Raw genomic sequence first — 14429 nt, forward strand, 5'->3', positions numbered from 1 at the left:
GAAAACCCAGGGAATCCCTGGCAGCAGGAATCCATCCTAGGGGAAAACCATCTCCAATCCCTTGTTACCAGAGCTGCTGTCACTCTTCCTCCTCCTGAGGGGGGTTTTTTGGGGGGTAAATCAAGTTGGGCCGGGTGCTCTGTGTTCCTATTAATGAGGTTTGACTGTATGGAGGTCTGAGGCTGGGATACGGAGGCAAACGTGTCCCCATGCCGTGGGACCAGCTGGGTTTTATGGAAGTTATTGCAATTCGGGGCTTTTTAAAGACCCAAATGGGGCAGAAAACGACCCAAGTGAAGTTCAGGTGCCAGGGACAAACCTTTGCAGAGGGTTTTCCTCTGGGGGGCAGAGTTTTGGCTGTTCCCAAGAGCCCCAAACCCCGGTTGGGTCGCGCTGAACCGGCAGCACCTTCAGAACCACAAAGGATTTTTTCAGGTCATTTTTGTTTCCTTTCTGGTGAAACTCGGATTTTTTTTCTTTCTCTTTCTTTGTATTGCTTCTTTTTTTAAGGGATTATTAAATACAAATTCTATTTATTGACAGAAGATATTCCCCATGGATTCAGGAACACCCGTGTGGTGGTTTCAGCCCCATCCCAAGGCCCAGGTTGGACGGGGCTTGGAGCAGCCTGCTCTAGTGGAAGGTGTCCTGGGTTGGAACTGGAGGAGCTTCAAGGTCCCTTCCAACCCAAACCATTCCATGATTCCAAGCGTGGGACTGGGTGTTTTTGGTGGCACCAGTGTGGGATTCATTGGGGAGGGAGCAACTCATGGTCCAAAGCACCTTTCCTGGAGGAAAGGCACCAAACCTGCCCCAATGAGGGGTTTTCTCCCATGGGAGAGGCTGTGACATGATCTTAAGTGCACTTAATGGTGTGGTTGGAAGGAACCTTGATGCCATCAGGCCCTGGGTGTTGGAAAAACCCATTGAAGAGCATCGTAGTTGGTTGAAGGAGCATTTACCTTCACTGATCCCACCCAGGGGAAGGCTGAGGGGATGCTTTGGTTCCCACTAACCCTACGCAAAGTGACCTGAATTAATTCTGCAATTGTTTTATTCACCAAAAAGACTTCATTTTATCGCATTTGGTTTGGTTTCATGTTCAATTAAACACTCGGTTGGTGATTTCTTGTCTTGTTCCTCCTTGGGAGCAGCGGCCGGCGCGGCGCGGGCCGGCTGGACACTGCGTCCTTCCTTTGTGCTACCATAGACTCACTGACAATAAACCACGTTCGACTAATGAAGCCCTGAGCAGCGGCCGTGCCTCTTTCCTTCCCTTCATCCTGGGAATTCAGCCCCAACAGGCTCAGGGAGGGTTCCAACCCCCTGCCCTGGGGCTGCTCTTCATCCCCCCTATCACATCAGTGGGGTTTCTTCTCCACTGTGGAGTGCAGCATCCTCCTCCCTGGGGATGAGGGAAGATTCTGTCTCGTTAGGTACCAAACTCAGGCTTTCATTTAAATAAGGACCCCCCCCAACCTCCCCTCATCATCATTTGTGATTTGGGAAGAACCTTTTCCTGGCTGCAGTTGAAAGGGAGGCTTCAGCTGGTTTGATTCCCAAGGAAATCCAGCCCCTTTGCTGGATGCTGAAGCTTTAAATGCTTCCAAAAGAGGAAAAATGACTGGAATGATGCTTAGCACCAGCTCCAGCCTCAGGGCTGCGTTTGGGGGCTGCTTGGAAACACGGATCCCAAGGCAATGGGAACCCTTTGGGGGCTGGGGGAGCCCCGAGTGCTTTCCCACAGGCTCTTTGCATTGGAATTCTCTATCCCAGCTCCCAGCGTTTTCCTTTCCGCCCAGTGCCACGTCTGTGCCGGTGCCTGCCCCCGGGGTGTCCTGGGGTGACCCCGAGCTAGCGCTGCCGTTGGAGAGCAGCCCTGGCTCCAATCCCTGCGCTCAATTCCTCCCATCCTCCCAGTGCCGGATCCAAAGACCCGGCCACGCTCCTCCGCGATGCTCCTGCTTCCTGCGGGAGGAAAACTGGGGTGCCCCAAACAACCTGGGGTTAAGTACACCCAAACCCGCGTGTGCTCCGGCGGGCGATGGGTTTCCTGCTTCAAGCCAAGGTTTACCCCGCGTCGTGCGGCAGGAGCTGAGCCCGGAGGGTTTGGGGGGCGCTTTGGGGGTTCCGTGGCACTGGGGGGTGGCTGCAGGGCCTCGGGCAGGTCGGGGCCGCCGGGAGCGAGGCCGCTGGGCCCTGGCGCGGCGCCGGTGGCCGCTGTTGTTTCCGGGCTGGGAGGAGAAGCCGTTCCTGGGCGGTGAGTCACGGAGCGGCGCGTCCCGCCCCGGCAGAGCCGGAGCCGAGGGGAGGCCGCGGGGCTGCGGGTGCAGCCCTGCCCCGCACGGCGCGGGGTGACCCCGAGCGGCGGCCGGGGCTGCGCTGGGCCCCATCTATCACTTGTGGTGTACCCATCCCACAGCATCCATCCCTTATGGGGGGCCTGGAGCTGTTGTATGCACCCCAACCTGCACTATCCATCCCCCTCCTGCACCATTCATCTCTTATGGGGTGCTGGAAGCTGTATGCACCCCACCCTGTCCATCCCCTACAGGGTGCTGGGTGCTGTGCGTACCCCATCCCGCACCATCCATCCCTTGCGGGGTGCCCGCGCTATGGGTCCCCCTCCAACCCCACCCTTTCGGGGTGCGGACCGGGAGCGGGCCGGGTCCAAGCAGGGAGCGGGCTGGGTGCGGGCAGGGAGCGGGCTGGGTCCAAGCAGGGTGCGGGCAGCGCTGCCCTCCTGCCGCCGCCGCTCCGCCCCGCCGGGAGCCGGGCGGGAGGGGCGGGATGCCGGGACCGGAGCCGCAGCCAGGGCCGGGGCGGGCGGCGCGGGGAGTGCAGCAGCGCTCGGGGCCCGGGGGTTGTTCCGCTGCCGCCGCCGCCGCTCCGGGCCCGCCCGGACAAAGTCCCTGCGCCATGAGCGGCCGCCGCCCGGTGTTCCCCGGCCTCCCAGGTAGGGCCGGTGCCGGTACCGGGGGGTGCGGGGGGTCCGGGGCTCCCCAGGGCTCCCCCGCACCCAGCGGCCCGTCCCCGCAGGGGAGCTGGTGCTGGAGGAGGCGGCGGGCGCGCGGCAGCGCTGCGGCGGCAGCGACGGCTCCGTCCCCGGGACGCTGCTTTGCACCAACCGCCGCGTCGCGTTCCTGCCCGCGCAGGTGCGGCCGGGAACGGGAACAGGAACGGGACAGGGAACAGGACAAGGAACAGGAACGGCCACGGGAACGGGACAAGGAAGGGGACAGGGAACGGGAACGGCCACGGGAACGGGACAAGGAAGGGGACAGGGAACGGGAACGGGACAGGGAACGGGAACGGCCACGGGAACGGGACAAGGAACGGGACAGGGAACGGGAACGGCTTCGGGAACGGGACAAGGAACGGGACCCCGCCTTGCCGCCCGCGCCCCGCCCCGGTCCGGGGGACCCCCGACCTCCATTGCGCTTCATCCCCAACCCAGCCCCTTCCCGGTCCCCCATCCCACGTCTTCCCTACCCCATCCTGACTCCCATGCTGACCCCATCCCAGCTGCATCTACAACCCCATGCCAGTGGCACCCCAGCTACATCCCAACTCCATCCATCCTCACCGGCTGCAGAACCACTGCGTTCACGCGGGGAACTCCTTGCTGCGGGACGCGGTGGGGGGACGAGGGCCCAGCACCAGCCGGTACAGGGCGGCGGGGGCTCGGGTCCGGCCCCTTTGCCCTTCCCAGGGGGGAGCTTCCAGCTCTTCCCGCTCTCTCGCAGGCCCCCGGCTCTTCCCGTCCCTTCCTCCACAGCGAGCACGAGGTGGCGCTTCCCTGCATCCGCAAGCTGGTGGCAGGTAACGGCGGCCCCGTGCGATGAGTTGGGCAGGTCTCAGCGCGCACTGACGCCCGCCCCGTCTCACCCCCCCCGCAGCCAGCAGCTTCACCAAGCCCAAGGTGCTGACGGCCTCCTCCACCCTCAAGTTCATCCCGGAGGAACTGGCCGTTTTCTGCCGGGATTTCCGCCTCCTCCGCTTCTACTTCCATGAGAACGGGTTGGCTCCGCAGGCGTTCCGGGTGAGCAGGGTGGGAGCTGGTGTTTATGAGGGGGGGATGGAGAGGTTCCTGGGGTGCTCCACAGCCTTTGGGGGAGAGGTTTTGGGGGGCTCAACCCCATTCCTGCTCTTTGCAGGTCGCCAATGCCATCGCCCAGGCGCGGGAGGCAGCTGCGTGGTTGGGGGATGCTGGTGAGGGATGTGATGGAGCCCGGCCGGAGGAGGAGGAGGAGGATGAAGATGAGGAGGAGGAGGGGGATGAGGAGGATGAGGACGGCTCCTCTGCCACGCTGCTCTTCGAGAGCCTGCGGGACTGGGAGAAGGAGCTGAAGCGCCTGGGTGCTGCGGGCTGGAGGGTGAGCGCCGTCAATGAGCGCTTCGACATGGCCCCAAGGTACGTGTTGGGGGGAAGACACACACACACCGTGACCCCCAAACCAAGGGGGGACGGGGGGACGCGAGTATCCACCCTCCATCCGCCACTCAAAACGGGATGGGGGGGTCCCCCGCAGCCTCCCCCGGTACCTGTGGGTGCCCAGTGGGCTCCTGGACCACGACCTCAAGCGGCTCTTCGCCCACTTCGAGGAGCGCCGGGTGCCCGTGAGTGCGCCGGGAGGGCGCTGGGGGGTGTTGCGAAGGGGATTGGGAGGTGATAATGGGGGGGGTCACCCCATTTGACCCACAGCGCCTCTGCTGGCACCACCCGGGCGGCAGCGACCTGCTCAGAGCCGCCAGCTTCCACGCGGGGTCAGAGCCGGGCAGCGAGGACGTGAGGTGAGTCCCGACGGGTGGGGGGGGGCCTGGGGATGCTCTCCCCAACCCGTCCCCACTTGGGGGTCCCTGTGCCCCACTGCAGGTGCCTGGAGGCACTGCTGGGGAGCCGCGGGCCCTGCGTGCTGGTGCACACCGCAGAGCTGCCCAGCCCGGCCGACATCCAGCTCGCACACCTCAAGCTGCGGGCGCTGTGCCTGCCCGGTGAGCACGGGGGGGACACGGCGGGGATCCCCCCACCCCGACCATGGGGGTCCTGACCCCCCCATCCCGCTCCAGGCGCCGCGGCGGATGAGAAGTGGCTCTCGGCGCTGGAGGGGACGCGGTGGCTCGACCATGTCCAGTGAGTGAGTGGTGGCAATGGGGGGGGCTTCAGCTTTTTTTCAGCTCAAACCACCCCTTCCCCACGGTGGATGGTGTCGTGTCCCCCCCCCAAACTAGTGGCTGTGGGGTGATGAGGGCATCACAGTGCCCATAGAGACCCGTTTTGGGGTGCCCTGATCCCCCCCTTTCCATCCCTAAGGAGCTGCTTGAGGAAAGCCGTGGAGGTGGCGTCGCTGCTGGCGGGGAGACGCTGCTCTGTCCTCCTGCAAGGTAGCGCCATGGGGAGCCCCAGCATCGGGGGGACACCGGTGGGGACCCCCCTCCTCACCTCACCCCCTCCCCAGAGCCGTCGGACCGGGACCTGAACTGCCTGCTGGCCTCGCTGGTGCAGCTCCTGGGGGACCCCCATTCCCGCACCCTTCCTGGCTTCCAGAGCCTGCTCCAGCGGGAATGGGTGGCAGCCGGACACCCCTTCCCCCACCGGCTGGGGCTTCTCCGTTGTGACAGCCCCTGGGAGGAGGTGAGACCCCCCCCGCATCCCACCACCCATCCCTGTCACCGAGGAGGGGTTGACCAACGTGCGTCCCCCCATTCCCAGGCTCCTGTTTTCCTGCTGTTCCTGGACTGCACGTGGCAGCTGGTGCGGCAATTCCCGGCGGCGTTCGGCTTCACCGAGGCCTATCTCCTGGCCCTCCACGACAGCAGCTTCACCCCCTACTTCAGCACCTTCCTCTTCAGCTGCCAGCGGCAGCGGGGCCACGGCAGCCTGGTGAGGGGGGGGGACACCCCACCATGGCCCCAGCAACAGGGTGCAGGGATGGGTTTGGAGATGGATCCTCCCCGTCCTGCTTGGCTGGGCTCAGGGATTGGTTTGGGTTTGGAGATGGATCCTCCCCATCCCGCTTGGCCAGGTTTAGGGATGGGTTTGGTTCAGAGATGGATCCTCCCCATCCCACTTGGCTGGGTTCAGGGATGGATTTGGTTTGGAGATGGATCATCCCCATCCCGCTTGGCCGGGTTCAGGGATGGATTTGATTTGGAGATGGATCATCCCCATCCCACTTGGCCGGGTTCAGGGATGGATTTGGTTTGGAGATGGATCCTCCCCATCCCACTTGGCTGGGTTCAGGGATGGATTTGGTTTGGAGATGGATCATCCCCATCCCACTTGGCCGGGTTCAGGGATGGGTTTGGGAGATGGATCCCACTCAGCCGCATCCCGTGCCTCAGTTTCCCCACTGCATCCCCCCTTGGGGACTGCTCCCACCTCAAGCTCCCGTTTCCCCCCCTGCTCCCGCAGCACCGGTCCCGCAGCCAGAGCTACCGGCCGGTGAGCGGGTGGCGGGAGCCCAGCGCCGCGGCGCTGCCGGAGGTCTGGGAATGGGGCCTGCGCTACAGCCGGCAGCAACGGGAGCGCTTCAGGAACCCGGCGGGAGCTGCTGGTCCCACGGGACCCCCCGGCACTGCAGAGCCCCAGCCCAGCGTGAGTGGGGCTTGGCTCTGGGGGGGCTGCACCAGGGGGAGGGTTGTGCTGCATGAGACACCCCCCATCCCGCTCTCCAGGTTGATGTGGGGTGCTCTGCATGGAATCATGGAATCCTGGGATCCTGGAATGGGTTGGAGGGACCTTAAAGCTCATCCAGTTCCAACCCCCTGCCATCCAACCCTGTATCTATCCATTCCATCCCATGTCCATCCATCCAATTCCATGTCCATCCATCCAATTCCATGTCTATCCATCCCAAAACCATGTCCAGCCATCCAACCCCATATCCATCCATCCAACCCTATGTCCACCCACCAGGACCCCATTCATCCAACCCAATGTTCATCCATCCTTCCACTAGACCAGGTTGCTCCATGCCCCATCCAACCTGGCCCTGGCCTTGAACCCCTTCCTGGTGCCATGTGCCCCCCCAAAGTTGCCTCATCCCTGGTTACAGGTTCCCCCCCCCCCCATTCCCCCTTCCCTCTGGCTTGTCCCCCCCCTTTTCCCCCCTGATCTCCATTCCCGGCTCTGTTCCCAGCCTGCCAGCGCCTGGCCGGGCCCGGGGGCCGGGAACGTGTTTGTGCTGACCAAGGGGACGCTGTCGCCCCAACCCCTGCCCTGGAGGAGCGGCCGCCCCCCCCCGCGCCATTCCCGCTGGGCACTGAGCCCGGAGCCGGGGGGCGGGCGGCCCCCCCCGGGGCTGCTGCTGCCCTGCGCCGCGGGACCCGCCGTGCGGCTCTGGGCACGCTGCTACCTGCGGGGGCTGCCCGAGGCTCAGGTACCGCGCGGGGGGGGGACCGAGGCACGGCCCAGCCCCGCCTCCATCCATCCATCCATCCATCCATCCATCCATCCATCCATCCCCACATCCATCCATCCATCCATCCATCCATCCATCCATCCATCCAGCCCCACGTCCATCCATCCAGTGCCACGTCCATCCATCCACCCCCACATCCATCTATCCAACCCCACGTCCAGCCATCTAGCCCCACGTCCAGCCATCCAGCCCCATCTCCATCCATCCAGTCCCATGTCCATCCACCCAATCCCATGTCCACCCATCCAATGCCCTGTCCGCCCAATGAATGTAGTGTCCATCCATCCAACCCAATGTTCGTCCCTCCCGACCTCATGTCCATCCATCCATCCATCCATCCATCCATCCATCCATCCATCCATCCCATCCCATCCATCCATCCAACCACACGCCCATCCACCCCAAAACCACGTCCACCCATCCCACCCCATGTCCACCCATCCAACCTACTACCCATCCATCCCATCCCCTGTCCCTCCATCCCAACCCCACATCCACCCATCCCACCCCACACCCGCCCCACACTCCCCATGGCCCCGCTGTCTCCCGCAGCGCGGGCGCTTCGCCCCGTCTCCGGCCGGGCTGGCCGAGGAGCTGCTGCTGCTGCAGGACCGGCTCAGCGCCCTCTCACCCTGAGGACACGGGACCCGGGATGGGACCCCGGGAATGGGCCCCCGCCACGGGGAGGACCCCGGGATGGGGAGGATCCGGGAAGGGATCCCGCTGCACATGCTGGATCCTTGTTTCCCATTAAATTCCTGCTACCTCCGCGGAGCTGTGGCTGCTCGGGCCCGTCAGAGCGCTCCGAGGGGGGCTGCGAGGGGGCACAGGGAGGGGACCCCGCTATTGGGATCCCTCAGCACTGGGATCCCTCGTCACTGGGATCCCCTGGCACTGGGACCCTGCAGCAATGGGATCCCCTGGTATTGGGATCCCTTGGCACTGGGATTCCCTGGGGATTGGCACCCCCCAACACTGGGATCTCTTGGCACTGGGATCCCCCAACACTGGGATCCCTCAGCATTGGGATCCTCCCAGCACTGGGATCTCCTGGCGCTCAGATTTCTTGGCACTGGGATCTCTCGGCACCAGGATCCCTCAACACTGGGATCCCCCCAGCACTGGGATCTCTGGCACTGGGATCCTGCAGCAATGGGATCTCCTGGTACTGGGATCCTTTGGCACTGGGATCCCCAGCCCTGGGATCCCCTGGGGACCGGGGCCGCTCAGCACCGGGCTCCCCTGGCACCGGCCCCGCTGGCAGCGAGCTCCCTCCGGCGCTGAGGCCCCTGCCCCGGGAGGGCCATATCCCGACAGGCGCTATCGCGACACGCCAACATGGCGGCCGCCGCCGCCCCTGCCGGCGGGGAGCGGAAGGGGAGGGGCGGGGCCCGCGCCAGCGGTGACGTCGCGGTGCGTGGCGGCGGCGCCGCGAGGAGCGGGAGCGGGTGAGGGGGGGCAAGATGGCGGCGGGGCCGATTTCGGAGCGGAACCAGGGTGAGCGCGGGGCGGGAACGGGGGCCGGGAATGAGGGTCTGTGAGGGGCCGGGAGGGGCTATGGGGGCCGGGAATGGGGGTCTGTGAGGGGCCGGGGGGGGGCTATGGGGGCCGGGAATGGGGGTCTGTGAAGGGCCGGGGGGGGCCGGGAATGGGGGTCTGTGAGGGGCGGGGGGGGCTATAGGGGCCGGGAATGGGGGTCTGTGAGGGGCCGAGGGGGCCGGGAATGGGGTCTCTGGGGGCCGCTGCGCCCCTGTGGACATGGGGAGCCAGCTGGGGGGCCCGGCCTGGCACAAGGCGGGGCAGTGGGGTACGTGCCCGCAGGGGTGGAGGGGTGCGGGTTTCCTCAGGGAGCGGTGGGGGGCACAGCGGCCGCCCTGGCCTGTGGGGCAGCCGGTTGGGCTGTGAGGGGGGTCCCTGCCTTTGACCCGGGGCTCTCAGCGCCAGCCCCCCTCAGGTGCTCACCGGGGTTCGCTTTCCCCCCCTTGCAGACGCCACGGTGTACGTGGGGGGGCTGGACGAGAAGGTGAGCGAGCCGCTGCTCTGGGAGCTCTTCCTCCAGGCAGGACCCGTGGTCAACACCCACATGCCCAAAGACCGGGTGACGGGCCAGCACCAAGGTGAGACACCCCTAAAGCCCTGTGGGAGGGGAGGAGGTTATGGTGGGAGGGGGGTAAAGAGCCCCGGGGGGGGGGGGATTTCCTGCCTGAAGGGGGGTTTGGGGCTCCTCACTCAAGCAGGTTTGGAGGCTCTCCTCCAGCTCTGCCCTGGGGGGGCTCATTGCAGGCTATGGCTTCGTGGAATTCCTGAGCGAGGAGGACGCGGATTACGCCATTAAGATCATGAACATGATCAAGCTGTACGGGAAGCCCATCCGGGTGAACAAAGCCTCAGCCCACAACAAAAACCTGGACGTGGGGGCCAACATCTTCATCGGCAACCTGGACCCTGAGATCGATGAGAAGCTGCTCTACGACACCTTCAGCGCCTTCGGGGTCATCCTGCAGACACCCAAGATCATGCGAGACCCCGACACGGGCAACTCCAAGGGTTATGCCTTCATCAACTTCGCCAGCTTCGATGCCTCCGATGCCGCCATCGAGGCCATGAATGGACAGTACCTCTGCAACAGGCCCATCACCGTGTCCTACGCCTTCAAGAAGGATTCCAAGGGCGAGCGGCACGGCTCGGCCGCCGAGCGCCTGCTGGCAGCGCAGAACCCGCTCTCGCAGGCAGACCGGCCCCATCAGCTCTTTGCTGATGCTCCTCCTCCTCCCTCCGTCCCCACCCCTGTTGTCACCACCCTGGGGCCCGGTGTCACCCCTCCAGGTGGGTAAATGGCTGCAGCAGCCATAGGATGGGTTGGGTTGGAAAGGAGCTTAAAGCTGATCCAGCTCCAAGCCCCTGCCATGGGCAGGGACACCTTCCACTGGAGCAGGTTGCTCCAAGCCTCATCCAACGAGGCCTTGAACACTGCCAGGGATGGGGCAGCCAAACCTCCATTCACCCCATCCCAGTGTCCCACCACCCTCACAGGGAAGAACTTCTTCCTTATCTCCAGCCTGAACTTCCCCTGTTTCAGTTTGAACCAATCACCCCTTGTCCCATCGCTCCAGTCCCTGATGAAGGTCCCTCCCCAACATCCTTGTAGCCCCCTTCAGACCCTGGAGCTGCTCTGGGGTCTCTAGGCTGAGCAGCCCCAGCTCTGTACTGGGCTGTTGCTGCCTTGTGTGGAGCTCCTGGTTGAACAGTTATCACCGCTTCTTGGTTTGCTTTTCCCGCTTCACCACATTCCCGCTCTTTCTCTTCCCAGGTCTCCCGCCCCCTGGATCATTCCCGCCTCCGGTGCCTCCCCCCGGAGCGATGCCTCCCGGGATGCCTCCTGCCATGCCACCTCCTCCCATGCCACCCGGCGCCGGTGCCCCCGGGCCCCCGTCCGGGGCTGCACCCACCGCGGGGCACCCACCTCACCCGCACCCCTTCCCTCCGGGCGGGATGCACCATCCAGGTAAGCCTGAGCACCCTTTAGTGGATAAACTCTTCCCAGTATCCAACCTAACCCCCCCCCGGGGCAGCTTGAGGCCATTTCCTCTTGTCCCATCCCTTGGGAGCAGAGACCAGCCCCCTGCTGGCTCCATCCTCCTGTCAGGCAGTTGTAGAGAGTGATAAGGTCCCCCCTGAGCCTTCTCTTCTCCATCCGAACCCCCCCCGGTCCCCAGTTCTTGGGGGTGGGATAAATCCCCCCTTCCTTTTGCTTCCCTGAGGTTCCCCTTGTGTAAAATGGGATCGTTTTTGGGGCTCCCAACTCCACATCCTCGCCCAGGATGTTTCTCCCTGCAGCCTGGTGAAGGAACAGGGAGAGGTTGCATGGGAGCAAGTGCTTCACCTTTCCAGTGCTGTGCCTGCTTTCTGGAATCCTCTCCTGGATGTTCTAAACCGTGCTACAAAATAGCTCAGGAGCAGGATTTGGGAAGCTCTTGGGTGATTTAGGAAGTTCTGCCTTGCTGGGAAGCATCTGCCTGGCTCAAGCCTTGAGTTTCCTTGCACTGTGGAGGAGCAGGATGCGGGAGGGCAGGGTCTGGTGCAGGCTTCGAAGGTCTTGGGTGCTGTTCTGCTCCTCCAAACCCCCCGAAATCCCACATCCTTGGCCCCCAAACCCCAAGACCTTTGTTAACATCCTGGCCAAAGCTCCAAATCTTCCTCATTTTCCTCTGGTGTGAATGAATTCCAGTAAGTGGGAACCTTCTTCTCGCAGTGTGCAGCTCCGCCAGGCAGGAGCTAATTCCAGACACGAGCACAGAATGTTTCATGGATTTCCTGCCATTTTTAGCCCTGTATTCCCAGGGAATGAGCAGTGTGGACGGGGAGGCTCTGGCTTTAGATGCAAATGGAATTTGCAGTTTAATTTGGGGTTTTGCTGCTTCAATCCTGCCCGCTCCGAACCCAGCCCTGCGCCGAGCCCTTCTCCCCCCCCACTGATTAGGGGGCTTTGTGTGCTGGTGGCTCTGGCTCTGTGAGGGACCAGATGGCTGCTGCTCAGTCCCGATTACAAAAGGGATTTCCAGGCTTTAGAGGAGCCAATTACACCCGGCAGAGGGAAGCCTGGGGGAGCATTTCCACACCCCAGCCCTGTGGAGCCGCACCGAGCTCCGGAGCGTCTGAGGAGAGCGGAAGAAGCTGTGGTTGGATGGGTTTGAAAGGGAGAAAGGAGGAAGAATAGGGGAAAAGTAGGTTTGGAGGGAGCCGGGTTGTTCCTGCTCGGAGCAGAGTGAGCTTCAAGCCTGCCCCACATCCCTGAGGGAAGCGATTCCTCAGCGAGCCCCATCCCAGGGCCCCACCACGCTGGATGTCACCACACAATGACACCCAAGTGGCATTTACTGGTCCTGTTGCCTCCTGGGGGGGAGCTTTGCACTTCCTCCTCTTTCACCTCCTTTTTTACGGAATGGTTTGGGATGAAGAGACCTTAAAGCTCCTCCAGCTCCAACCCCTGCCACAGGCAGGGACACCTTCCCCTAGAGCAGGTTGCTCTCCAGGCCTCTGTGTCCAACCTGGCCTTGAGCACTGCCAGGGATGGGGCAGCCCCAGCTTCTCCCTTCAACCCCTTCCAGTGTCCCACCGCCCTCATGGTGAGGAACTTCCTAGGATCTCCTCTAACTCTTCTCTCTTCCAGTGGGAAGCCGTTCCTGCTCATCCCATCCCTCCATCCCTTGCCCAAAGCCCCTCTCCAGCTTTCTCGTAGCCCCTTTAGGTGCTGGGAGCTGCTCTGAGCTCCTGCCCTTGCCGTGGGCATCCCTTAACTCGTTATTCCCACAGGAATCCCTCCCATGCAAGTGCACCACGGGCCGCCAGGGATGGGCCAGCATCACCCAGGACCCCCGGGCTCCGGCGGGCAGCCCCCCCCGCGGCCCCCGCCTGGCATGCCGCACCCTGGCCCCCCACCCATGGGGATGCCACCCCGAGGACCTCATTTTGGGTCGCCCATGGGTAAGTGGGTGCCTGCAGGAGGTGGGGGGTGGGTGCTTTGCTGCGGGTGGGATCAGTGCTTGGTGCCCATCATTCCAAGCTCCACGTGGATGGGTGGGAAGGAGGTGATGCCGGAGGTGTCCTGGAGCAGGACCCACTGAGCCAGGCTGGCCTAGGGCTCTCCTTGGCGTGGGGCTCTGCACCCTGGTGGTGTCTCCCCATCTCTCAGGTGGGGAGAGCAGCAGGGAGGGCTCCTCAGGCCTGTGGGGTCCTCGGGGGAGGACTTTCCTCCAGGACCTGTTGGTAGAGGGGGACTGTTGGCCCCGACCGTGGGCACCCCCGGGTGGGGATTGGGGGGGGATCGGTTGTCCCATGTCTCCCCACGGTGCTTAACTCTTGTGCTCTGTCCCCACAGGTCACCCAGGCCCCATGCCCCACCACGGCATGCGTGGGCCCCCGCCCCTGATGCCTCCGCACGGCTACAACGGGCCCCCTCGCCCACCCCCATACGGCTACCAGAGGGTCCCCCTGCCCCCCCGGCCTGCACAGAGGCCCCCTGGGGTGCCCCCACGGGGACCCTTGAGGGGGCCCCTGCCCTGAACGCGGCTGTGACGAGGCCCCCTCCCTGCTGGGGACCCTCCTCAGTGTGTCCCCAAGCTTTCATTTCCCCCCAGGCTAACATTCCCTCCCCCAGCAGGGGCAGGGGGGTCCCCCCCGCTCCCACCTCCTGCCTTTCCCTTTCACTCTCCACATCTTGTTCCCCGTGGGTTTTTATAGTGATCGTTTTCCTTCCTTTCTCACTTCTCCCATCCATGAAGATTCTTCACGGTGCTTCGAAGAGGGTTTTGGGGTTTTTCTATGTAAAGCAGCGAGCCCCCCTGTTGCCAATAAAGCATTCTCTGAAGCAGGGGTTCTCCTGAGAGCAGGAGGAGGTTCTGCCTCTCTGTCAGCTGGGCACTGCGGAGCTGCTGGCTCGGGAGCAGCCACACGTTGTAAGTGAGATCCGGAGAAATCCAGTGCCTGGTGGTGGGCAATGGGCAGGGAAGCTCCTGCTTCCCGTTGCCTTTGGCCCATGAGGAGCCACTGAAGGATCTTGAGGTGAGTGGGGAGAGCTGTGCGCTGCCTTCAGCTGCTCTGTTGTCGAATCCCAGTGCTTTGGATTGGAATTGACCTTAAAGCTCCTCCAGCTCTGCGGGCAGGGACACCTTCCGCTGGAGCAGGTTGCTCCATCCTGGCCTTGGACACTGCCAGGGATGGGGCAGCTTCTCTGTTCAACCCATTGCAGTGTGCCACCACCCTCACAGGGAAGAGCTTCTGCCTGAGAGCTCATCTCTGCCAGCTTAAAGCCATTCCAAGCTTAAATCCTGGTTCTCCCTGTTGGGGAGGGGAATCCCCATGGTCCAGACAGGCTGGGAAGAAGTGATGATGTTGTTTCCAGTCAGGAAATTGGGAAGATTCCAGTTTGGGGGTGTGCGTGTGGGGATGGAGGGTACATGCAGCTTGTGATTGCCACGATGCTGAGCTCCCACATGCTCCTGGGTT

At 63.5% G+C, this 14429-nt stretch overlaps 2 protein-coding genes and 1 long non-coding RNA gene across 3 annotated transcripts; 2 read left to right on the plus strand and 1 right to left on the minus strand.

The window, feature by feature from the left end:
- Positions 1 to 1036: 1036 nt before the first annotated feature.
- Positions 1037 to 3826, minus strand: LOC115602713. Its single transcript, XR_003989693.1, has 2 exons — positions 3587 to 3826; positions 1037 to 1405 (listed from the first exon to the last, which is right to left on the minus strand). It is a non-coding gene; the product is annotated as an uncharacterized LOC115602713 (long non-coding RNA).
- On the plus strand, positions 2835 to 8198 carry MTMR11 (myotubularin related protein 11). Its single transcript, XM_030473943.1, has 15 exons — positions 2835 to 2956; positions 3040 to 3155; positions 3747 to 3822; positions 3900 to 4042; positions 4158 to 4414; positions 4533 to 4620; positions 4706 to 4794; positions 4877 to 4995; positions 5071 to 5134; positions 5315 to 5385; positions 5460 to 5635; positions 5714 to 5884; positions 6416 to 6598; positions 7143 to 7382; positions 7977 to 8198. Exons 1-15 carry the CDS (start codon positions 2920 to 2922, stop codon positions 8058 to 8060), a joined length of 1914 nt encoding a protein of 637 aa, XP_030329803.1. The 5' UTR covers positions 2835 to 2919; the 3' UTR covers positions 8061 to 8198.
- Positions 8199 to 8267: 69 nt separating this feature from the next.
- SF3B4 (splicing factor 3b subunit 4) lies at positions 8268 to 13809 on the plus strand. Its single transcript, XM_030473997.1, has 6 exons — positions 8268 to 8921; positions 9413 to 9541; positions 9708 to 10250; positions 10735 to 10929; positions 12738 to 12908; positions 13303 to 13809. Exons 1-6 carry the CDS (start codon positions 8888 to 8890, stop codon positions 13485 to 13487), a joined length of 1257 nt encoding a protein of 418 aa, XP_030329857.1. The 5' UTR covers positions 8268 to 8887; the 3' UTR covers positions 13488 to 13809.
- Positions 13810 to 14429: the final 620 nt, after the last annotated feature.

This window comes from Strigops habroptila, chromosome 22 (assembly GCF_004027225.2).
Source record: "Strigops habroptila isolate Jane chromosome 22, bStrHab1.2.pri, whole genome shotgun sequence".
Lineage (NCBI taxonomy): Eukaryota > Metazoa > Chordata > Aves > Psittaciformes > Psittacidae > Strigops > Strigops habroptila.